General features: G+C 33.8%; 2 protein-coding genes across 4 annotated transcripts; one reads left to right on the top strand and one right to left on the bottom strand.

Moving 5' to 3' along the window:
- The first annotated feature begins 15,975 nt into the window (after nt 1-15,975).
- Nucleotides 15,976-22,247, top strand: LOC140874766 (probable inactive nicotinamidase At3g16190). Of its 3 annotated transcripts, XM_073278152.1 has the most exons (7): nt 15,991-16,066; nt 17,515-17,819; nt 20,329-20,442; nt 20,566-20,665; nt 21,407-21,641; nt 21,736-21,852; nt 21,996-22,125. In XM_073278152.1, the coding sequence occupies exons 4-7, from the start codon at nt 20,588-20,590 to the stop codon at nt 22,070-22,072; spliced, it is 507 nt and encodes a 168-aa protein (XP_073134253.1). In that variant the 5' UTR covers nt 15,991-16,066; nt 17,515-17,819; nt 20,329-20,442; nt 20,566-20,587; the 3' UTR covers nt 22,073-22,125. The 3 variants fall into 3 exon arrangements, with proteins under 3 accessions (XP_073134252.1, XP_073134253.1, XP_073134254.1); XM_073278153.1 differs by lacking the exon at nt 17,515-17,819 and having other exon boundaries at nt 16,044-16,066; XM_073278151.1 differs by lacking the exons at nt 17,515-17,819; nt 20,566-20,665 and having other exon boundaries at nt 15,976-16,066; nt 21,996-22,247.
- A 234-nt stretch (nt 22,248-22,481) lies between these two features.
- LOC140874767 (dynein light chain 1, cytoplasmic-like) lies at nt 22,482-23,136 on the bottom strand. Its single transcript, XM_073278154.1, has 2 exons — nt 22,763-23,136; nt 22,482-22,641 (listed from the first exon to the last, which is right to left on the bottom strand). The coding sequence occupies exons 1-2, from the start codon at nt 22,898-22,900 to the stop codon at nt 22,483-22,485; spliced, it is 297 nt and encodes a 98-aa protein (XP_073134255.1). The 5' UTR covers nt 22,901-23,136; the 3' UTR covers nt 22,482.
- Nucleotides 23,137-25,881: the final 2,745 nt, after the last annotated feature.

Below are 25,881 nucleotides of genomic sequence, written 5' to 3'. Positions count from 1 at the left end.
TGTATGTTATACTGAAATTGTATTTTATAATCTCTGCCATATATATTGCTTCTGGTATTGAATAAAACAGATGATGTAGATAGCATGAGAACTTCAGACAGAACAGAACCGCGATAGAACAGAACAGTGTTGAGGTATGTTTTTTAGCCGATCGATATGATGAGTGCACTGAGGAGTATGTTAGTTGAACAACTCCAAAGCTATGAATCATCAACTTAGAAAGATACAGAATATGCTATGTCTAGAAAGGGGTTGATTTGAAGAGCTGGATCAGTTGTTCAAGAGAAGAATATTCAGATGAACATAGAATCAGCTTGATTTTATATCAACTCCAGGACTTAGCAAGAAGTTGGTGAAGTTGCCAGAAGAAGTACTGAAATTGTTTGGCAGGTAAGTAAACAGAATTGTTTCTTTCCATATATGCTAAAGAAGATAGAACAGTAGACTTTGCAGAATAGAAGCTAATAAGTTGATTTTAAGCCAGTAATAGAAGAATGAAATCATGAACTGGTAGTATGAGGCAGAGTTGAATTTTTTTTATTCACGCCTCTGTAATTGTGGAAACACTATAATCATCACCTTCATTAAACTTTCATAGCAGTATAGCTATGAAGCAAAAGATAGTGACAATAGCAGCAAAGATCGAGTCAGTCTAAATGCCAGCAGAGGAAGAACTATCAGCATAGTTCCCCTAGCTGAAAGGCTCAAGTTGTATCAGATAAGAATATTACAGGTAAGTGAGTTAATTCTAGTTGACCGCTTATATATTGATTGCATAGCATACATTCATAGATCAGTGATTTGTTATGTTATAATCTGTATCTGATGAGCCTGTATTCATCGTATTTGCTGAAATTTTGCCTTTGAGTAGATGGAATACATTTGTAAGATTAGTCATAGAAGATGAAATACAGAATTGAGGAAATAAGATTGAATGTGCGATATCAGGCGTGAGATATTAAGCTAGAATGCATTATAGATATTAATGCAATAACTGAGTACCAGTTACCAGTTGATTGAATCCGCGCACTGATAAAGAAATAGACATGACTAGAAATTTATGATATGAGTTTCAGAAAGTAGATTTTGTTATTTCAGTACTGGTTATATCACGTTTGACCGTGGAAGAATGTCAGTAGAAGTCTAGTCGATATATTGAACTAGTGCAGAATTAACCTAGAATTGACAGCTCTGTTAGTGGTTAGAATGTACAGACATAGTTCAATGATATATTTCGACCTTTCTACGACATGAATGCAGTTCTATATAGAGTGGTGTCTAGTACAATGGTATTGTAGTGACCCTTACCCGGATCACCTACTAAACAGAATTTAGGCATGCAATTAACTTAATAAAACAGATATCAGAATAAAACTGCGGAAACCAATAACATTATACAATCCCAAGTAAAGGAATCTGTAATTATCCAATAATATACAACCAAATCGAATAGCTGTATAAACCCAAACAACAGTAATAAAACCTAAGCGAAGCTCCAGCCGGCCAACCACTGACTAGCCTCTCCTGGATCCACCCTCCTCGTCCAATCGCAAACCTGCCCCATGGAATAGGGTGTCCAGAAAATACAGAGTACGAGACATGAGCATAAAACGCTCAGTGCGAGAGTATGAGTATACATGCATGCAAAGTGAACTCCCTATAGACTCGAGGTCAAGGATCAGATAACAGAGACAGACCGGGCCCTGGTATGTAGCACGCTGTGCCGTCGCTTCAGGAGGTGGCTCCCATACCGAGATAACCGTGGAAACACCGGACCCAAATCGATGGAAGTCCATCCACTAACAGGATAGGGTACAACCCTACTAACAGACATCTCGAAGGAGATACAACAAGATGCAAATGAATGCAGCATAATATCATGGCATATAAATCATGCAGTCATATAATACATGCATACTCAGTCAGGATATCTCGAACAGTACTTTCGTACCTCAAATACCAGGTAGGCACTACCAGCTCTAAGTCCAAGCCTAAAGTCCGCCTACACAGTGAAATGATACCACTATCATTACAGTGCTCTAAAAGCCTTAACTAAGCTATTGCATACTCCTAAATATTTATAGGAAGCAAAAGCTATACCTTCGTCCGTCGTTAGCCCTTTGATGTCGATGCCTCCAGAACTGGGGCACAACTCCGCTACGACTATCGAACGCCTCTCCGACCTCCGGACCAAGCCTAAGAAGACTAGAACAGCTCGAATATGACTAGAAATAGAGAGGAAATCCGGAATTGGCAAGGAGAAATGAAGTCTCGGCCTTCTATTTATAGACAACGATCGGAGCCTCCGATCCTCGATCGGAACGTCCAAACCTCGATCGGAACGTCCGATCCTGCCATCGGAGCTTCCGAAGATCCTGATCTGCCACGTGTCAAAATATCACTTGTTGACTTCGGATAGGGGTGATCGGAGCCTCCGGTCCTGATCGGAGCTTCCGATCCAGCCACACGTCATGGATGACGTAATATCATCGGTGCCTCCGATCCTCATCGGAGCTTCCGATCCCGATCGGAGCTTCCGATCGTCCCTTCGGAGCTTCCGATCCGTCCAATCCCCAATTTATTTGATTAGCATTAATCCTTTAATTACTCAATTAGGGTTCGGGCTACTACATTCTCCCCCACTTAAGATATTTCGTCCTCGAAATCAGATCTTAAGTACCGAATGCAAATACAGAAATCAGAAACATTCTTTATTCAAATCAAACGTTTACAGAGTTTGCAACTGAATACAACTTAAAGAATGAAATCAAAACAACTCAGGATGGTCTTTACGCATCCTGTCCTCAAGCTCCCAAGTAGCTTCCTCAGTGCCTCGGCGCTGCCACTGAACTAAAACCAAAGGAATGACTTTGTTCCGTAAAACCTTATCCTTAAAATCAAGGATGCGAAGAGGTTTCTCAACATAAGTCAAATCCTTGTCTACCTGAACCTCAGACCGCTGCAGAATATGAGATTCATCCGTCACATACCGTCGCAACAGAGATACGTGGAACACGTCGTGAATACTGGATAGATGCGGTGGCAATGCTAGTCGATAAGCCAAATCGCCAATACTCTCCAAGATCTCAAACGGACCGATAAATCTGGGAGACAACTTGCCCTTAAGGCCAAATCTGAGAATCTTGCGGAAAGGTGACACTCTCAGAAACACTTTCTCCCCGACCTCGAACTGCAAAGGCCTACGCTTGATATTAGCATAACTGGCCTGACGATCCTGTGCAGTCTTAATCCGTTTCTTGATCTGATCAACAATATCTATCGCCTGCTGGATAAACTCCGGTCCCTCACCCTGTCTCTCCCCCACTTCTTCCCAGAAGAGTGGAGTACGACAACGTCGCCCATACAACGCCTCAAAAGGTGCCATCCCAATACTAGTGTGATAGCTGTTGTTGTAAGCGAACTCGATCAACGGCAAATGATCCTGCCAGGCTGAACCAAAATCCATGACGCACGCTCTAAGCATATCCTCTAACGTACGGATAGTGCGCTCTGACTGACCATCAGTCTCTGGATGATAGGCTGTACTCAAACTGAGAGTAGTACCCATCGCACGCTGAACACTCCCCCAGAATCTAGAAGTAAACCTAGGGTCCCGATCGCTGACAATGCTCACAGGCACTCCATGAAGTCGAACGATCTCCTGAATGTACAACCGAGCCATGCGATCCATAGAGTACTCTCGGCTATAGGCAATGAAATGCGCTGACTTGGTGAGTCGGTCCACCACAACCCAGATAGCATCACAGTTCCTCAGGGATACCGGCAAATGGGTCACAAAGTCCATAGTGATAAACTCCCATTTCCATTCAGGAATAGGCAGACTGTGAAGCAATCCTCCAGGTCGTCGGTGCTCTGCCTTGACCTGTTGACACACTAAACATCTGGAAACAAACTGATAAACACTGCGTTTCATTCCCTTCCACCAGAAACGAGTACGTAGATCCTTGTACATTTTGTTGCTCCCAGGATGAATACTCAACTTAGTGCGATGTGCCTGAGATAAAATCTCCTCTCGCAACTCTTCATCCTGTGGAATCACAAGCCTACCAGACAAACACAGAAAGCCATCTGACTGATAATGAAATCCAGACGAACTACCCTCGTTAGCTAGACGAGCTAAACGCTGGGTCTTCGAGTCAGACATCTGAGCATCTCGGATCCGTGAGTACAAGGCTGGCTCAGATAATATCGCAAACATCTGGATACTCTGCATACCTTTCTTATGCTTGAAGGTATAACCTGAAGTACAACAGTCACTTATCGCACTAGACATCGAACAAGTCTGAAGTGCGGATAGTCGCACCTTGCGACTCAAAGCATCAGCGGTGAGATTAGCAGCTCCCGGATGGTACTTAATCTCGCAATCATAGTCCTTAAGCAAGTCCATCCAACGTGTCTGTCTCATGTTCAATTCTGCCTGAGTGAACAAATACTTGAGACTCTTATGGTCGGTGAAGATCTCAAATTTCTCGCCATACAGATAATGACGCCAGATCTTCAAAGCGAACACAATGGCTGCTAACTCCAAATCATGGACTGGGTAGTTGTCCTCGTGAAGCTTCAGCTGTCTAGAAGCGTATGCGATCACATGCCCATTCTGAGTCAGGACACAACCTAACCCCTGAAGAGAAGCATCCGTGTAAACTACATACCCTCCAGATCCTGACGGTAATGCTAACACCGGCGCAGAAGTCAACCGCCGTCGAAGCTCACGGAAATTCTCCTCACACTCGGAGGACCACTCGAAATCCACACCCTTGCGGGTAAGCTGCGTCAACGGTCGAGCTAACTGAGAGAAATTCAGAATGAAGCGACGATAATACCCTGCTAGACCCAGAAAACTACGGATCTCAGCAACTGTCGTCGGACGCGACCAATTAAGTACCGCTTCAATCTTGCTTGGATCAACAGAAATCCCCTCCCTGGATATGATATGGCCAAGAAAGACCACTCTATCCATCCAGAACTCACACTTGCTCAGCTTGGCGTATAACTGCTCATCTCGAAGAGTCTGTAGTACCAACCGCAAGTGAGAAACATGCTCTTCCGTATTACGCGAATACACCAAGATGTCGTCAATGAAGACCACGACAAACTTGTCCAAATACTCCCTGAAGACACGGTTCATCAGATCCATGAATATAGCCGGCGCATTAGTCAAACCAAATGGCATCACTAGGAACTCGTAATGCCCATAGCGAGTACGGAATGCAGTCTTGGCTACGTCCTGATCACGGACTCTCAACTGATGATACCCAGATCTCAAGTCAATCTTGGAGTAAATAGAAGTACCCTGCAGCTGATCAAACAAGTCATCAATACGAGGCAACGGATACTTGTTCTTCACAGTGACTCGATTCAGCTGCCGATAGTCAATGCACAGCCGCATCGACCCATCCTTCTTCTTCACGAAGAGAACAGGAGCTCCCCAAGGAGATACACTAGGACGAATGTACCCCTTGTCCAAAAGATCCTGTAGCTGATTCTTCAACTCACGCATCTCTGACGGAGCCAGACGATACGGTGCTCTAGAAATAGGCGAAGTACCCGGCATCAACTCTATGCCAAACTCGACTTCCCTAGCAGGAGGAAAACCCGGAATCTCATCAGGAAACACATCTGGAAATTCATCCACAACAGGAATGCTCTCTATCCCAATACTCTCAGCGGACAAATCAACTGCATAGATAAGGTAGCCTTCCCCGCCAGACTCCAGAGCTCGACAGGCTCTCAAAGCTGATACCAAAGGCATCGGGGGTCGCGCTCCCTCACCATAGAAAAACCAACTCTCACTCCCTTCCGGATGAAAGCGTACTAATCTCTGATAGCAGTCCACTGAAGCTCGATAGGTAGTCAGCACATCTATTCCCAGAATGCAATCAAAGTCGTCCATCGCCAGGACCATGAGATTCGCTAACAGAATGTTCCCTTCGAACTCTAAAGGGCAACCCATCACTAGACGCTTAGCCAAAGCAGATTGGCCCGTCGGAGTAGAAACAGACATCACTACGTCTAGTGCAATGCATGGTAACTTATGCCTCTTAACAAAACGTGCAGAAATGAAGGAATGAGATGCACCAGTGTCAATAAGTACAAGAGCAGGTATACCATAAAGCATAAATGTACCTGCGATGACTTTCTCATTCTCCTCCACTGCCTGATCATGTCTCAGGGCAAACACCTGGCCAGAAGCTCGTGGCCTCAAATGAGAACTCCCAGCAGACTGTCCCTGCGACCTCTGCTGAACGGTAGCCTGAGAACCCGATCCTGAACCAGAACCAGAACCGCCTCCCCCAGACAGTGGACAATCCCTCCGGATATGACCAGTCTCTCCACAACGGAAACAAGCTCCAGAAGCTCTGCGGCACTTGTCGGATGGATGGTTCTTCCCACAGTGATCACACTTGTCCTTCTTACCGAAACGGACAACACCTCCCGAACCAGAGGAAGAAGTAGACCCGGACTTCTTGAATGACTGGGCACGGGGGGCCAAAGAACTAGCAGGTCTCGACTGAGAGAAAGACCTGTTCCGCCGAATGCTGTCCTCCGCCTGGTGACAACGGCTCACCAAACCCTCGTAGGACATATCGTCGCCAACCGCCACACGGTCATGGATCTCAGGGTTAAGGCCCTGAAGGAACAGATTATACTTCATCTCTGAGCTATCAGCAATCTCGGGGCAATAGGATAGCAGATCAAAGAACCTCTGCTGATACTCATCGATAGACATAGTTCCCTGTCGCAGACTCAGTAGCTCGCCTGCCTTCGACTGTCGGAGTGCAGGAGGAAAATACCGCTTTTGGAAAGCTGTGCGAAACGCGGCCCAGGTGGCCACTCCTCTCGCCGTAACAAAAGGTGCAGAAGTAAACCTCCACCATCTGCGCGCACGCCCATCCAGAAGATAGCCAAGGGTCTCCACCTTCTGCTCATCGGTGCATTGGAAAGTCTGAAAAGTCGTCTCCATGCGGTCTAACCAGTTCTCCGCATCCTCCGGAGACTCACCTCCAACTAAGGGCTTAGGACCCATAGCTAAGAATCGACGCACAGTGAAACGCTCGTCGTCATGGTGACGATGACGCCGTTCTCGACGAGGCTCCCGGTCGGCATCTCCCCAACGCCCACCAACACTGCCATGAGAACTCTGGTCGTCACGATTTGACATCTAAAAAAATACCTCAAGATGAGACTAAATCCCAAGAAATCTTTTGCATGCTCTGATACCATAAATGTAGTGACCCTTACCCGGATCACCTACTAAACAGAACTTAGGCATGCAATTAACTTAATAAAACAGATATCAGAATAAAACTGCGGAAACCAATAACATTATACAATCCCAAGTAAAGGAATCTGTAATTATCCAATAATATACAACCAAATCGAATAGCTGTATAAACCCAAACAACAGTAATAAAACCTAAGCGAAGCTCCAGCCGGCCAACCACTGACTAGCCTCTCCTGGATCCACCCTCCTCGTCCAATCGCAAACCTGCCCCATGGAATAGGGTGTCCAAAAAATACAGAGTACGAGACGTGAGCATAAAACGCTCAGTGCGAGAGTATGAGTATACATGCATGCAAAGTGAACTCCCTATAGACTCGAGGTCAAGGATCAGATAACAGAGACAGACCGGGCCCTGGTATGTAGCACGATGTGCCGTCGCTTCAGGAGGTGGCTCCCATACCGAGATAACCGTGGAAACACCGGACCCAAATCGATGGAAGTCCATCCACTAACAGGATAGGGTACAACCCTACTAACAGACATCTCGAAGGAGATACAACAAGATGCAAATGAATGCAGCATAATATCATGGCATATAAATCATGCAGTCATATAATACATGCATACTCAGTCAGGATATCTCGAACAGTACTTTCGTACCTCAAATACCAGGTAGGCACTACCAGCTCTAAGTCCAAGCCTAAAGTCCGCCTACACAGCGAAATGATACCACTATCATTACAGTGCTCTAAAAGCCTTAACTAAGCTATTGCATACTTCTAATTATTTATAGGAAGCAAAAGCTATACCTTCGTCCGTCGTTAGCCCTTTGATGTCGATGCCTCCAGAACTTGGGCACAACTCCGCTACGACTATCGAACGCCTCTCCGACCTCCGGACCAAGCCTAAGAAGACTAGAACAACTCGAATATGACTAGAAATAGAGAGGAAATCCGGAATTGGCAAGGAGAAATGAAGTCTCGGCCTTCTATTTATAGACAACGATCGGAGCCTCCGATCCTCGATCGGAACGTCCGAACCTCGATCGGAACGTCCGATCCTGCCATCGGAGCTTCCGAAGATCCTGATATTCCACGTGTCAAAATATCACTTGTTGACTCCGGATAGGGGTGATCGGAGCCTCCGGTCCTGATCGGAGCTTCCGATCCAGCCACACGTCATGGATGATGTAATATCATCGGTGCCTCCGATCCTCATCGGAGCTTCCGATCCCGATCGGAGCTTCCGATCGTCCCTTCGGAGCTTCCGATCCGTCCAATCCCCAATTTATTTGATTAGCATTAATCCTTTAATTACTCAATTAGGGTTCGGGCTACTACAGGTATTATGATAACTTGTATAGAAGAGCATTACTTAAACTGAAGAACTTTAGAAACAGCTAGCAGATTGCGTAGAAAAGAGTTATGTATTACCGAAATGATGATTAATTCTATGACAATAAGTTAAGTCGAAAAGAGTATATTCGACTATTGTCAGCTGAGAATTAAGAATTAATAAATGAACTCATATCAATAGAGAATAAGAAAAATCAGTTACAGTTGAGCTTTTTCTTCAATTTTGCTGAAGCTATTCCATCATAGAAATCATGATTTTTGAATTTCTTGCTATCGATTCTGAGGTTTTTGTATTCGACCTCGATCGATTTTGATTGACTCTTATTCCTTTGCTAGAGTTTGTTTTGATTCATTTGCGTTGAGTTTTGAAATGCAAGTGAGTTGTTTTCACTTAGCAGATTTTGTCATTTAGAATAGTTGATTTTGGATGACTTTGAATTGAGCAAGTTCCTTTGATTTAAAATTTGAGAATTATTGATTATTTGATGTGTTTATTCAGTATATCTTGATGTATTTGGCTCGTAACTGATAGAAATTCAGATTCAAATCATCAGTAAGATTTATAAGTTGTAGCTAATTGCTGGATTTATTGAGTACATATATATACTTGTTGAATGTTTATGCTTGACAGATAATCAAACGATCAGAATTGTTGCGATCCAAGCTAAACTCAAATTGGTTTGGACAGATAAAAGCAACATATTGCTTGAGAACGCTAGATTAAGATAAGAGATAAGACAACAGAGCAGAACAGATGAATTTTTGCGGTGAATAATCATTTGATTATGCCAGATATTATAGATATGGAATATCAGATTCTGAAATAGGCATATGACAACAGATTTAATATCCATTCAGTTGTCTAAACATGTATGACTTACACGTAGTCAGTACTTGGAAATTAGTATTGGAAGAAGAACTGAAAACAGACACGACAGAATTGACAGTACCAATACTAAAATTCTAGTAAAAGAAGCAGAAAAGAAGAACGCAAGTGGTTTATGTAACAGATTAGTTACATAAGAGTTGAAATCAGATCAATTTTGTGAAAGACTTTAGTTTGAATCTACTCGAATCGTCATGATTTTGCGGTTTAGAGTGTAGTAGATTTCGACAGATTTATGAATATGTTGTATTAGATATGATACAAACATAAAAGATACTTGTCATGCATTTAGCAAGATGATCAGATTACATGAATTATGGAAATCTATTGTCAAGATAGAGACTTTAGATTTGTTTTCTAGATTGTGGCATTGATTGTCAGATGTTCTGAGTGTTTGGTTGTATGAGATTTCATTATACCATCCTCTGATTAGTGGACTATCAGATATGATTATCCAGATTTCCGAGGATATGCTCAGAACTATAGTACTAGATTCGGTACTAGTTGATTGATTATTTGCCACGTGATTACTATGATTCCTGTGACAGCTATTTGATAAATATAAGACAATATTTTGATGATTGATTGATCAGAAACACATAATTGTCTTTATATTGAAACAATCTTACAGAAATATCAGCTATCAGACCAGATATGAGTCAAGAAACGATAGAGAATGTGAAGATTGCTTCGAACAGAATAAGAATAGAGCAGCATTAACAGAGCTAGTAGATGAGTAACAGATAGAGATTTGAAGCCTGAACATAATGATCAGAAAAGAAATTTTTTCCCAAGAATCATTAGGTTCAGAAAGATATTTTAGAAGCTATGAGTATTTGATCTAGCTAGTTGATTAATACTCAATCGTGAATTGTCAGATAGATGAATTGTTATCCATATGCATTGGCTGAAGAATATCAGCTAGAATATGTATGTGCATTCAATTCAGATACAACAGAAGTCGATAAGATTGTAAGCAAGACAGACTAACTAATGCAGAGTTAGATCACGAGAAAGAGCAACTTAGATATAAGTTGACTCAGTGATTATATGTATTGCAGAAGCAATCAAAAATAAGATTAGGATACGATAGAAGAGAAGATATCAGAATAGATATCGAAAGCTCAGAGAATTGAAGTCAGTATTACTTCAGTCAGCTATACATCTTACGAGAATCCGCAGTCAGATCGAATGCGATTTCGAGGACGAAATCATTCCTTAGAGGGGAGGAAATGTAAGGCCCGAAAATATTAAGTTCTTAATTACGGGATTTAAGATTTAAATTCCGAATAAGAGAGAAAATATGAATTTAAGAATGTATGGAAATTAGAGATTTTAATTTCGGGTCAGAAATATTTAATTTGAGGATTTTTTGTATTTTAAGATTTTAATATCCGGAATTCTTAAATTAAAAAGATTAAAAATATTTGAATTGATATTTTGAAATTTAAGATGTGAATTCCAAGATTATAAATATCAAGGATGGAATTTGAGGATGAAATCCGAGCAAGGATCCATTTGCAAATATTGAGTAGTTCAAGGACTAAAATGCGATAAGATCCGAAATAATTTAATTTTAATCCAAGAATATTTAATTTAAAAATATTTAGAACAGTAGACTTTGCAGAATAGAAGCTAATAAGTTGATTTCAAGCCAGTAATAGAAGAATAAAATCATGAACTGGTAGTATGAGGCAGAGTTGAGATGAGATTAGCAACTCGAGGTCCCCACACATATCATATATATAAAAGTTGAAATTAAAATTTTAATTAATTTTCCTTCACATAAAATCTAAAACCATTTAAAAAAATTATGATGATCTTGCATTTAAAAATATCATATTTCTAATTTTTTATAAAGTATTATTTATAAAGTCACGTGAAATATCAAAATATTTTTTAAATACTTGAAATATTTATTAGTTGCAATGTTAAAGACTATATTGATTATTATGATAAAATCAAAATTGACAAAGTATGTGCAAATTAGATAAGGATTCAGTTTCCAAAAAGATTAAAATACTTTGTTTTTTTATTTTATTGTAAATAAAGTGATCAATATTTATATTATATGTAAAATCAGTTATTATGATAAGATCAAAATTAAAAAAAGTATGTGCATATTATATAAAAAAAAATCACAAAATCTTAATTAAATACTATTCATGTTTTTTAAAATATTGAAACACCAATTCTTGATTTGTATTTGTTTGTATACTGAATAAACATATTTTTTTAAAAAAAATCTTATATATTTTAATTCGTGTAAGGACCTATTGAAATAAAGAATTATATCATGAGTTCATATTTAAATATATACAAATATTAGATTTGGAAAAGTTATTAATATATATATATATATATATATATGAGCTTCTTTCAAGTGCCCACCTATCATGCCCACCAATGATGTGGCACTATTCTACTGGATGTGATAAAGATGTGGTTCAATAGAATAGTGTCACATCATTGGTGGGCATGGTAGTGGGCATGATAGGTGGGCACTTGAAAGAAACTCATATATATATATATATATATATATATATATATATATATATATATATATATATATATTAAATAATATACAAATGTTGAAATAAATCAATTTAAATATAGTCAAGTTTTAATATAAAATAATAAATAAAAAATACATCAACACACACATATCACATATATAAAATTTGAAATTAAAATTTTAACTAATTTTCCTTCGCATAAAACCTAAAATCATTTTAAAAAAATTATGAGATGGTCTTGCAATTAAAACTATCAGATTTATAATATTTTATAAAATATTATTTATAAAGTTCCGTGAAATACCAAAATATTTTTTTAAGTATTTGAAATACTTATTAGTTGCAATGTTAAAGATTATATTGATTTCATAACTAAACATGTAATAGTTTTTCTTTCAAATAGTATATATATTACTAGAACGACAACACTTTAATAAAGTGATGATAATGGACCGGGTCTAAACTTAGTCTTATATTAAACCCGTCCCGGAGAAACGAGTTTAGACTCGCCCTAACGTGTTCACAAACAAGTCCAAGTGGGTCTTCGCGTTTGACCAGCCCCACCATATAAATTATTGTTAATAAAGATGATAAGAATATTGATTTTTTCATAGAGAAAAAATAATGCATGATAAATGGAAAAAAATCGTGAAATAGATAAAAATTCATTATATAGAGGAAAATATTTATTAATAATTTAAATTAAGGTTTAGAATACATTATATATGTTATTATTTTTATTACATAAATTAATATTTGTAAAACAAGTAATTAACACATAAATTAGAACATTACAAAATGAATATTTTATTTAATTTGATTAACATATCTCATTTATTAGCAAATACATAAGAAATCATATATATCGATTCAGAGCAACATACATAAGAAAGAAAATAAAACAAATGCATGATACCAAAAATGTCATACTTTGTCAATATTAATCAACCAAATAATTAAAATTCGAGTTAATAATTGCATAAGAATCAATATCAATATTTTTCTAAAATAAAACTATATTAAAATTTAAACATTATATTTATAGGCTAACATGAGTTATTGATAATGTATTATTTTAAACTGTTATAATGATGACTGTAAATTGAAAATGTAAACTTTTGGTAAAGTAACAAACGATTGGTCATACAATTGATATCAAAGATAAGGTCATGTGTTCGATTCTCATTAATTACAAGAAGTGCAATGAAGATTGTTGAGTGCAATAATTGTTCTTGCTGTGTAAAACAATCAAACCATGACACTTGATTGTTGTGCGGTTTAAAAGATTTGAGTTGCATTACTACCGCCAATTATAGCTTTTGGTAAAGCAGTAAACTATCAGTCCTCTATATTATTACAAACTATTAATAAAATCTTCTTTATTTATAGGACAACATTACTTCAAAATAATGCAAAATTTTAAAGGCACTAAATTAAAAAGAATATATATTTATTCTCAAAATGGATAAGACAGTTGAAATACAAGATGAAATGTTAACATTTTTAATCAAAAATATTCAAAATTCGAGTAAAAATTTAGCAAAAAAAATTATTGCAAGAGTGGATTTCAAACAACTTAACATTAAATTAAAAATAGAAAAAAGCGTCCAATAACACATTGATTATTAACGATATTGACTTACAAGTAATAGAAGATAATAACACAAGAATGGAGGTTGGAAACAATGAAATTATTTATACTCTTGCAAAGAATTTTTCCAGTATAATCCAACAAAAGAATCAAAGAATAAAGATATAAAAATAAAAATAATTGATAGAGAAAATATCACAAAAATTATTATCGAAGATGATGAGAAAATTAATTTTTTTTATAAATGGACTGTAAATGAAAAATCGTGAAAGAAGGAAAAATTGTTATGTAAAGAAGAAAAGACGTTGTAATTTAATTTAAAATTTAGAATGCATTATTTGTATTATTATTATTATTTTCTCAAAACCAGTAGTTGTAAAATAAATTTTTCAAAATTATATATTATTTGATATATTTTTTCTTAAATTTTATTTATTAAATATGTCACGACGTCATATTATATATTTTCCTATTTTTTTAAAAAAATTATATATTTTCTTTAATGTCTAATTTATACAAAATTATAGAATTTTTTACAACTATTATTTGCAACAACGTCTATAAATTCAATTAGACTTGCAACATATAAAATTTTGCAACAAAGATTCTTCGCACTCATTTTATAATACATGTTGTAAATATCATATTACATTGAATTTAATATTTACTAAATATCATGAAAATTATTAACTAACTGCATATTTATTTTTTCTCATCTCAACTTATTTATTTAACAACGTTGATCGATAATAGAAAGCATTCTCACGTGCAACGCACGTCACTTTTACTAGTTATTATAAATATGTGAAACTAGTTATTATCTATTTTTTTAACAATATATTAAATGTATGCTAATAAAAATAGATAATAACTGCATGTGTTCAAATAAAATAGTTAATATCCATTTTTCCAAAAACAGAAAGCCAAATGTTTGTCACAAGATATTATCAATTATATATCAAAATTTATCTTTTTACATATCAGAGATTGTTGTCTTTTTATATTTTATAATTTTTTTTTTAATCCATAGCCAATAAAAATATGTTAATTGAGAGCCACAATATGATATGAAATTTCATGTTGTTATTATTAATTTTTATGTAAAATAAAATAAATTAACAAAAATGGTTACCAAACACATTTTAATTTTTTTAACCTATAAAACACTAAAAAAAATGTTTTTAAAGTTATAGTCCGATCCAAACGGAGCCTATATCTCTTACGTACATGTGACATCAATCTAAACTTAATTAATTTATGTTGTCGTAAAATCTCATCTCCAATTGCCAAATTATGTCTCAAAGCTAGTCAATGTTAGTTTCCATCCTTGAATAGTTGAATATCATCAATTACAACTTCAATGTTTAAACAGTCGATCGATGATGCACAAATTTGAGCAATTATTTAACCATATTCGTTGGTCTAAACGTACTTAAGAAAGTGTTTATCCGGTATTATGATTTTGTAAAAGTAATAAAGTTTACAAATTATATATGAAAAATGTGAAAAAAAGAAAAAGAAAACTATATATAGTTGACAGTATATATATATACATACATACAGGTATATATTTTAACAAAATTCCTTGTGTTATTCATACAATTGGGAAGGGACAATATGTAACACATGGGAAAATACAGGGACGGATCGAGGAATTTTATCAAAGGAGGGCAATCGAATAGAACCAAAGATCACAATATATATATATATATATATATATATATATATTAATTACTTATACTAAAAAATATATATTTTGTAGTTTGTCGAATAAAGTTATTATTAATTAATTATTTTCAAAAAAATATCAAATTGTAAAAGTAAATTATATATATATATATATATATATCTTCATTCGACAAACTGCAAAATATATATTTTTCAGTATAAGTAATTAATCTTCGTAATAATTTTCACCGCAAAATTTACCAAACTCACAAACTTGTAAGAAAATGAGTATGTCACATCTTTTCTTGCTTCAATAATTTGTTTTTAGGTTTAAAATATTTAAAACTCATTTGTGTTTAGGTTAAAAAACTTATTGCTTGGACTTCAATTTTTTTAAGACTATGAGCCACAAATTTTTAAGTCACTTTGTACATATTAAACAATAAAAATTAACTTAATTTTTTTGGGTTTTCTTTTTTATTTTGGTGTTTGGTACTTAATTTATGTTCATAAATTATTATTTTTAAATATAGGAGTATATTAATAATTTTATTAAAAAAAATTTAGTGTGAACGCAATATTGCGATTTTTATCCAGAATGAATGGAGGTCACTCATTCTGTACGGACGGGACGTTGCGTGTCAGTTGAATATTAATATTCATCACTTGCAAGTGTCTATAAATAAACATATATTTTAAGTTATAATACAAGCCAAATGAAGCGCCGGCATTAATATATATATCATCATGGTTGAGCCTGACTTGCATCGGAAGAACGCAGCTCTGCTTGTCATCGACATGCAGGTCATGTCCAGTTATTGCCTATAATACACACACACACACACGTATGTCACCATGTATTTTTTTTTTTTTTTATATTATTTTGGTTGGATGGGGGGGAATATATAAAATAAAATACTAGTGAGTCTGAGTGAGGGGATTTTAACGTTGGAAATTATAACACACACACAATCTAATCTATATAATTACGAGCGTATTATCTCTGTATGTTTTAAAAACGTGACATTTAAAATAGTTATGACTTCTCGTCAGTTCCCGTAAATATTCCCTCATCTTTGCACTCACCACATTCAAATCCCAATCTTTTTAGTGTTGTTTTAAGAAATAAAAATATTTGAATTTTTTAGACACAATTTTAAATTCAAGTTTCTTATAATTAGGTTGGGATTTGTGAGAGCCTAAAATTAAATCAACATGAATGCATTTAAAAGTAGTGTCAAAAACTTGGGACAAAATCTCGGTTCAGTCCTAAATTTTTGGACACATTCCCGGTTCAGTCCTAAATGTTTGGACATTCCCGGTTTCATCCCAAATGTTTCCCAAAAATTTTCGGTTCAGTTCTAAATATTTTTACGTTTCCGGTTTGGTCCCAAATATTTTCCAAAAGTTCTCGGCTCAGTCCTAAATATTTTTACATTGCCGATTTCGTCCCAGATATTTCCCAAAAGTTCCCGGTTTGATCCTTCCATCTACATCGTGTGTTAAAACTAACATCGCGTAGTGTTTATCATTTATGATTGAGTTTTATATTATTTATTATATATTTAACATTACACAACTTGTAAATAAAACAAAATTTTATTAGAGTTTTTATCCAAATTTAAATCAATTTTACACAATGTTCAAAATGATAATATTAAATTCATGATGCTACAAAATAAAAACTTAAATAAAATAAACGGAACTTGAGGAATTAAAATTTAATGATGTTATTTCACATTTCTATTAATTTTGTTATATTCTCATTCATGATGTTTGCACATTTAAGGAAAAATTTGGAGGTTGAAAAAATATATCTTTTTAAAACTCTTTTTATAAATTAAAAAATTAGGATATGAGAAAAATTTACTATTAAATAAAACTTAATTTCATCTCACTACTTCAACGGTGGTCAAATAATTCATTATATTTTATCAATTGTTAACCATAAGTATTTCTTCTCTTGAAAAGTTTGTTGAAAATTTCAAATATTTTGTGAAATAAGTAATACTAGTTATTTGCTAAAACATTTGTTTATTTCTTTATGATTGATAATATTTTTAACTATAAGATTGCACGGTTTAATTATTGTTTTATTCTATAATTTTATTTTGCATAATTTAGATTATATTTTCATTTGAAAGACATTATTATTATTATTATTATTATTATTATTATTATTATTATTAGCTTCTATTTTATTTAACTTTATCTTTTGTTTGTAATTTTTTTTTATCACGCTTTGTTTGTAGATGGAAGGACCAAACCGATATCTTTTGGAAAACATTTGGGACCAAACCGAGAATTTTTGGGAAACATTTGGGATGAAACCGGAAACGTCCAAACATTTATGACTAAACCGCAAATGTGTCCAAACATTTAGGACTGAACCGAAATTTTCCTCAAAAACTTGCTTATCACATTCACCAAATTTGCTTTATCAAAATGATGTATTAAATACACACAGGGCGGAGGCATGTTACGGTGGCTCCCAAATTTCCATTCCTTCTCTTTCCTTCCCTTCTCTTCATCTTGTTTAAAGACTACAAAATAAAAGGTGTGTTCCATTTTTATTTTTTTTTTTACTCTCTTGAATTATAATTCGCTTTTAAATTTTTGTGAGACGTGTTTATTTTTAAAAAAAATCCATTTTATTAATGTTTTATTACGGAATTTTTAAAATAACTTTTTTTGCTTCATTTATTTCTAACATGTACTCGAAAGGATTCTTAATATTTTGAAATATATTGATTTTTTTGTTTTTTTTAAATATGTAATTATATTATAAATATAGTCAAAATTATCCTTCATAATATGATGAAAGGTGAAATTCTTAATGATTGTTTGCTAATGTATATTGAGAATCAAATTTCTGAAAAGTTCAATATAGTTCACTTGTCGTTGTAGATGATTTTGTGATTTGGAAAAAGAATTTTTAAATTCTAATAGATTCGTGAAATAATGATATATTCATAATTTTTTATGAGGAATATTGATGTAGTATTTGATACAAATATAATATATTTAAAATTTTATTGTTATATATAATAAATGTTTCATTTTTCTCGAGTTTCTTATTGGCCCCCTGGTATCTAGTTCTGGCTCCGCCCCTGAATACACACACACACACATATATATATATAAATTTTCAATTATCTGACAAATGATGCACAATGCACATTTCATGCCCGACCACTAAAAATAAAAAACAAAAACAACTAAAACCCGAGTTTTAGTAGTTTGGAATGAGATTGATATGAATTTGTTGGGTATCTTAAAGCTTCTATATATATTTATATATATGATGACACAAAAATGAACGGGAGCTTCTATATATAAACAAAGATTGAACTAATTTATATTTTTCATTATAGGAGAATTACATTTTTGGTCCTATAATTTGCATTTTTCATTTTTGGTTCCATGTTAAAAGTAAATTTGCAATTTTATTCCTTAAACTTGCATTCTATTTTTCATTTTTCGTCATATTAACATTGAATTCGCATTTTTAGTCATGTAATTTACATGATTTTTTTCATTTTAAGTCATGTTAACACTGAATTTATATTTTTAGTCCTGTAACTTGCATTATTTTTTATTTTTAGTCATGTTAACACTGAATTTTTATTTTTTTTGTCTTGTAACTTCCATATATATTTATTTTTTTGTCATATTATCAATGAATTTACCTTTTTAATTCCATAAATTTCATACTTTTTTATATTTTTAATGATAATATATCATGATTTACATATTTTAAAATTTTTAAAATTTAAATGAATTAAATAAAAAAAATCAACTAAAAATTATTCAAAATAGTTTTACACTAATTAAACATCATCTTATAAAATACATAATATAAATAAAATTATTAATCAAATGTGAATTATGTTTTTTTCGGTTTAGTTTTGATATATATAATCTGAAATCGAACTACATAGTTTTCGATTTTAAAATTTATATCTGAAACTCCAAATTTCGATTTTCGGTTCGATATTTTGTTTTTTGGGTGTGAATTTATGGTCTTTTTTTTGTTTTAACCAAAGTTTAAATACTCAAATTATGCATCTATGTTTGTCACATACAATTTTTGGCAGAAACTACAAATGAAAAATGAAAAAAAAATTACAAATTACGTGATCTATTAATGAAAATTCACCTTTAATATGAATAAAAATAAAAATAAAAATATACGGAAGTTACAGGACAAAAAAAATAATAATTCAATGTTAACAAGACTAAAAATAAAAAAATGCAAGTTACAGAACTAAAAAGGTACATTCAGTGTTAACATGACTTAAACTAAAAAAATCATGTAAGTTACAAGACTAAAAATGCGAATGCAATATTAATAAGAGCAAAAATGGAAAAAATAATGCAAGTTACAAAAATAAATTGCAAATTTATTTTTAACAGAATCAAAAATAAAAAAAATGTGTAAATTATAGGACGGAAATACACTTCTCCCTTTTCATTAGGAAGATATATCGAGAACTTGAGAATACTACACAATATATTTAAAATTATAAAATTATCTATACAGTTTATTTGAAAAAAATGTTTTAATAATACAATTTTTTTTTATAATTTTATAATTTCAAAGAGTATATCTCGTTGCCATTTTCGTAATCAAATGGATACAACAACAGTGAAAGTTGATGGTAGTTAATTTAGCCACGTGGAATTGAAACTAGCCATGCACATTTTGTGTGTGTGTGTGGTATCAGATTTTATCATTTATAATTATAACAATTATTATCATTTATAATTATAACAATTAAATGGGAGAACTATATATATTATTTATGTAAAATCATGATAATGCTGAAAATATCTTATAACTTAACTATTAATATTTTATGTTTTTAAATTTTGATTACAAATCCCTGAAAACACGTACGGGCATTAAAAATATGGGGATGTATGTGCTCAATATTAAAAAATACAGACAACTTATAGATCGTTCTTTTTTTACATGAAGATTTAGCAATTTCGATATTCTACGGGCATAGTATATACAGTTACCTCCAATTGCATTAACTGAATTTCCTATAATTAATTGACAGAATGATTTTATATTACCAAGTAGCACGATTCATCTACAAGGTGCCGAAGCTATCGTTCCAAATGTAGTGAAGGCAGTTGAGGTTGCTAGAAGCCGGCGCATTCACGTTATTTGGGTACATTTAATTTTTTTTTAATTGTCTTCTATAAAACTTCAGAAAAATATAAATAACATTTTGAACAGAATTCCTTTTTTTGAATTTAACTATTTTTAAGAAAAAATTAAATTGAATTTGCAGGGAATTATTTAAAGGGATTTAAATGCATATACAAACATGCACGAGGCGAATTAAGGTTCCCAAAATTCGCTGCAAAGTGATTTTGTGGTCTTGTCTACGGGTGTGTGTTACTCTGATTTGTAATCACCTTTTTGTTAGAATTTAAATATTTATGAAAATATGATAAGCGTAGCCCAAAACTTTGGAGATCAGAGTCAAACTTCATTTAAAAATTGAACCCCTTTAAATAAAAAGTTATTTTTTCAATACTTTTTTTTTTTTGAGAATCTAATAAAAAAATTTTTTACAACATGACATCGCAAAATTTTCGAATCATTTGCGAGTTGCTTATTAAAAAAAAACGTTAATAGTTTTGCCAAATTTGTCTCGATTCTTTATATCTTCAATATTCAAGAGAAACAACTAGATTCATATTTACATGTGAACCAACTTCGATGGCATTAACACTATATTTTTCATTCAATTAGTTTTGTTTTCACAATTATAGCTCGAATAATTTTATTATTATTATCATCAATATCATCCGTAAATAAATCTGCTTCTTCAACGTTACCGTCGTTTCGATTTTCTCTTCCATATATATCTATCAAACTACCAATTATTTTTTCGTCGTTACTTTATTATTCCCACTAAATTATTTATTAGTATCTCTAGCTAGTTGAACTCTGGGTTAACAGTACTTGAGTATACTTCTTCGCTAATTATCTTCCTCTCCTAATTGAATCTTTCGGAATTCGAAAAAAAGTTTGAAAAATTTTGAATTTGTTGATAATTCTGCACGTCTTTATCCAATTTAAAATATTATATGTACTATGAAAATTACACACATGCGTACGTACAGGTGGTACGTGAGCACGATCCTCGAGGGAGAGACGTAGAGTTACTGCGCAGGCATATGTACGCTTCCGACGAGCCAAAACCCGTTTCTAAAGGGAGCCACGGGGCACAACTGGCTGATGGGCTGCTGATGGAAGAATGCGACTATAAGCTTGTGAAAACACGTTTTAGCGCTTTTTTCAACACTAACCTTCATTCATACCTCAAGGCCCTTGGAGTCCACAATTTGGTCATCACCGGTACTAATAACAAACTCTACTATTTATATTAATTTGTACTCACATAATCATGCAACCAAATTAGAATTCAATCCCCCGTCTGCATATCAATTAGGTATCCAGACTCCCAATTGTATCCGGCAGACCGTCTTCGATGCGGTGTCGTTTGATTATTCATCCATTACTGTTATAGTCGATGCCACCGCTGCCGCAACTCCAGATATCCACAATGGTACGTAAATATAAGTCTCATTTCATCTTTTTTTTCCTTCTTCGCTAAAAAAACGAAAGGCGATCGAAATTTATATTCATTCCGATCCTACTATATAATTAATGGTTAAAGATATATATATGTGTGTGTGATTGGTGTCGCAGCTAATATTTTGGACATGTCAAACGTTGGAGTGGCGACACCGACATTGGAAGAATGGTGCGGTGGGTGCGTCCTTTAAGAGCTAGCAGCCTAGCTAGCAATTATGAATTATCTAGTGCAAGTGTGCACAAATATGTTAAAAGGTCCGATAAAGCCTCTTAATTGGTACACTGTTAATTTCTTGTTGCATAGATGATTAACTGCAGTAACAGTACTATTACTAAGATACAAGAGCGCAAGATGATTTATTTACATAATTATATATATTATATGTTCCTCAATTACTTGATTATAAATTCAGAACAAGGCGTGATGGGGTTGGCATTCCACCCTTTTACGTTCTCTTACATACATATATATGTAACATATACAAAAATAAGAAATGAATCCTACATAATATTTACATATCCCGGCGGTTCTTGATTATATACATTCCAACATGGAAATTAAAATATATATATCCCTAGCTAGCTAGCTAGCTACGTACCTTCAAGGAGAAGAGGGAGGAGATGAAGAGGCTTTGAAGATGAGGAAGTTGAGTGTTTCAAGTGTGAAGTATATGAAACTCCCCTTTTTATGCGTGAAAAAGCACCCAAAGTTGGATCCCACCACACATTGCCATCCATTCCCATATTCCTTGTCAAATTCCTGCACATATATATACATACAAAATATCTTCACTAATTCATTGATTTGAATTGAATCAAATATATATATATAAAAAGGATATATATATATTTAATTAACTATATATATATATATATATGACCTTCTTGATGTGGGCAGCAATAGATTTGTAGTCCAAGACATCGTACAGATCCAGAGCTTGGGAAGCAAAACTCATTGCTTGGATCTGCATCTTCAATGACATATCTGTATCCTCTACCAAACCTTTTCCTTCCAACATCTTTCTCAACTTTTTTTTTTTTTAATTCAAATTTTCTGCATCTAGAGCTTAAATCTTGAGAGCCCGGGAGAGATATTGCTTATATAGAAAAAGATTAATGTGTGTGAAAGATTGCAGAAAATGTTGAGCCAAGTGTTTCCATGCAGCCATTTTTTCTCAATGTACCAGGTTTTAATATATAGGCGGTAGAAGATGCCATAGGAAATGGACAAATGACAAATGTTCCATTCTTCAATTATTATTGTAGTTTGTAATTCTTGGATCCTGATGAAAAAAAAAGTTGGTTACTATAGCATGTGGATCAGGTTCCCATATTGTTCAAAATCTAAACTCAAAAAATTTAATCGATCATATAATATATTCATTGGAAGGTGCTTGTAGCTTAATATCCAACTTGTAACTTTGTATAGATACATCTTTCCTTTATATTGATTTTGCGCTTGTGTTTTTCAGTTTTGACTGTTTTCGAGAAATTAATTTAAGCAAGTGTATGATCATATTCTTATGTGATGATTAACAGTATTTTGAATAAAATTTTGTTGGGATATCAACCAAAGTCCCACATTGGTAGATCAAGGAAATGATCATGCGTTAATAAATGAAATGATATCTCCATTGCTATGAGGCTTTTTGGGTGATTTCAAAAGCAAAACCATGAGGGTTTCTATCCAAAGTAGACAATATCATAACATTATGGAGATATTCGGATTCCGTTGTCACAACAAGTGAGGCTCCCGGTAAGATCCGTGTTAAGCTCTCGAGGGGTCATGCTCCCGGGAATTCATGTAAGGCGTGTGCCTCAACGCAGTGAAGTGGAGTAGCCTTGATTGGAGGACGGATTGGGAGGCCCGGACCATGTGAATAATGGTGTGACTTCGTTTGAGGAAAGGATTGTTGGGATATCAACCAAAGTCCCACATTGGTAGATCAAAGGAATGATCATGGGTTAATAAATGGAATGATATCTCCATTGGTATGAGGTCTTTTGGGTGGTTCCAAAAGCAAAAGCATGAGAGTTTCTACCCAAATAGGCAATATCATAACATTATGAAGATATCCGGATTCCGTTGTCACAACAGATTTGATGTTGTATATTCTAAATATAGCGAATATTTGTGGGGGAGGAAAAAAAGAAAAAGAAAAAAAAAGAAGAATTTCGGTGGATTATCAAGAAACTTATCTTGAAAGCGTGGCCGACATTCATGGTCCAATATTTATTTTGGCACACATTCCAAGATTTTTATGTTCTTTTCCTTTTTCTCGATTAAGTATATGCTACCCCGCAGGTAGTGCCCTGCGGGTGATGTGGCGGCTCATGATTGGTTAAAATTAGTGGGCCCTACGTGAGATCCACTAATTTTGGCAAATCATGGGGTTACACATCACCCGTAGAGTAGTGCCCTGCGGGCGACATATACTAAACCCTTTTTCTCTGCACTTTAAAAAAATAAATAAATTATATATAGATCATTAAGCAATTACAAATTGAGGAGATTACGAATTCGGAATAGTATTTTCCATAAGTTTGTATGTGGATTTATTGGAGACAAATTGAGGAGGAAAGAGTATATGGGTTTCCGGGTTGGGTTTTTGCCGAAGCTAAATAACACGTACTGGGCTACACAGCTTTTTGAGCTTTGTGCTTTGTCGAGTAAGAATAATTTTTAGGCCCACTGGAGTAATTGGTTGTTATTCCTCACTGATGGGCAACCCTATTTGGGTTATCAGGGTTTGGGTTGGGGTGGCTAGCTTGATATTTTTTTAAATATTATTTTCATATTATATACTCTATTCGTCTCAATTATATAGTCAACGTTTTCTTTTTTATTTGTTCCAAATATATAGTCATATATCATATTTAGTAATATTTTTTTACACTCCTTTACTAATATACCCCTATTAACTACACCTTGAAAATTGTGCAATCATTTTTTAATACATTAAATAGGGATAAAATAGAAAGTTTGTATAAAATTTACTTTCCCAATAGTTTTTTCTTAATCTGTGTGAAAAAAAAGTAGGACTATATATTTGAGACGAATGGAGTATATATATTTTTTATATTTGGTGGGTTGGCTCTCGCCAAGTTGAGAGCGGGCCTGTCCCCAGCTCGTTTGTTGTCAGGCCGAAGCAAAGCGGAGTGAGTTGATCGGCTTGACAGCTCTAATTGTATGTTGTTGGGATATTTATTGTTAGTTTTTTTTGCTCAAATTAATGATTTTTCATAGTTTTTTCAAATTAAAAGTGATATACTATTTATAAAAAAAAATTAAAATAAATACGATTGGATAATAAAATTTATTTTAGGAAAATAAAAAAAATATAATCAATAGTTATAAAATAATTAAGGGTGTCATTAATTTTAATTTTCAATAAATTATTTTGTAATTAGTATGAGGTTTCAACTTTAATTAAATGGTAATAAGACAATAATGTCTAATCTTAAATATTTATTCATTTACGATCTTATTTTTCTATATTATTAATTAAATTTTAGTTATAATCCTATATATTTCGACTTTCGATAATTTTTGTCTTGTGACACTATATACAAATCATGTAATGACGGTAATGAACTTTGTAAACTAAAAATATGTAGATACTCTATACAAACCGGCGGTAAATTTTTGTAAAATATGAGAATCAATATTATATATATATATATATATATGAGTTTTATTATGATGCCCAACAACTATGCCCAACTCCGTGCCCATCATATATATATATCTATATATATATATATATAAATATAAATTGGGCCGGTGACCTAACTTTGGTTTGGAGAATGTTTTTGTTTACCTTGCAATATGTTTTCGTTTTCTCTAGCTTGTAAATGAATTAATTTAAATATTATAATGTTTTTTTTTTGAGCAAATAATATTATAATGTTTTAGGAAAACATCATACTCATAAGATGAAGTGCAATAAGGAAGCTGCCGGAACGTTGGTGGCAAGGCCAGCCTGTCCGAGTGCTGCGT

This window comes from Henckelia pumila, chromosome 1, assembly GCF_033568475.1.
Source record: "Henckelia pumila isolate YLH828 chromosome 1, ASM3356847v2, whole genome shotgun sequence".
NCBI classification, from domain to species: Eukaryota; Viridiplantae; Streptophyta; class Magnoliopsida; order Lamiales; family Gesneriaceae; genus Henckelia; species Henckelia pumila.
This window is presented reverse-complemented; position numbering and strand designations above follow the sequence as displayed.

Coding starts and splice junctions, on each gene's coding strand:
- LOC140874766 (XM_073278151.1), top strand. CDS start 16,010: ATGGTTGAGCCTGACTTGCATCGGAAGAACGCAGCTCTGCTTGTCATC. Junction 16,067..20,328: donor TGCTTGTCATCGACATGCAG/GTCATGTCCAGT, acceptor ATTAATTGACAG/AATGATTTTATATTACCAAG. Junction 21,853..21,995: donor AACTCCAGATATCCACAATG/GTACGTAAATAT, acceptor TTGGTGTCGCAG/CTAATATTTTGGACATGTCA.
- LOC140874767 (XM_073278154.1), bottom strand. CDS start 22,900: ATGTTGGAAGGAAAAGGTTTGGTAGAGGATACAGATATGTCATTGAAG. Junction 22,642..22,762: donor TTGCTGCCCACATCAAGAAG/GTCATATATATA, acceptor ATATATGTGCAG/GAATTTGACAAGGAATATGG.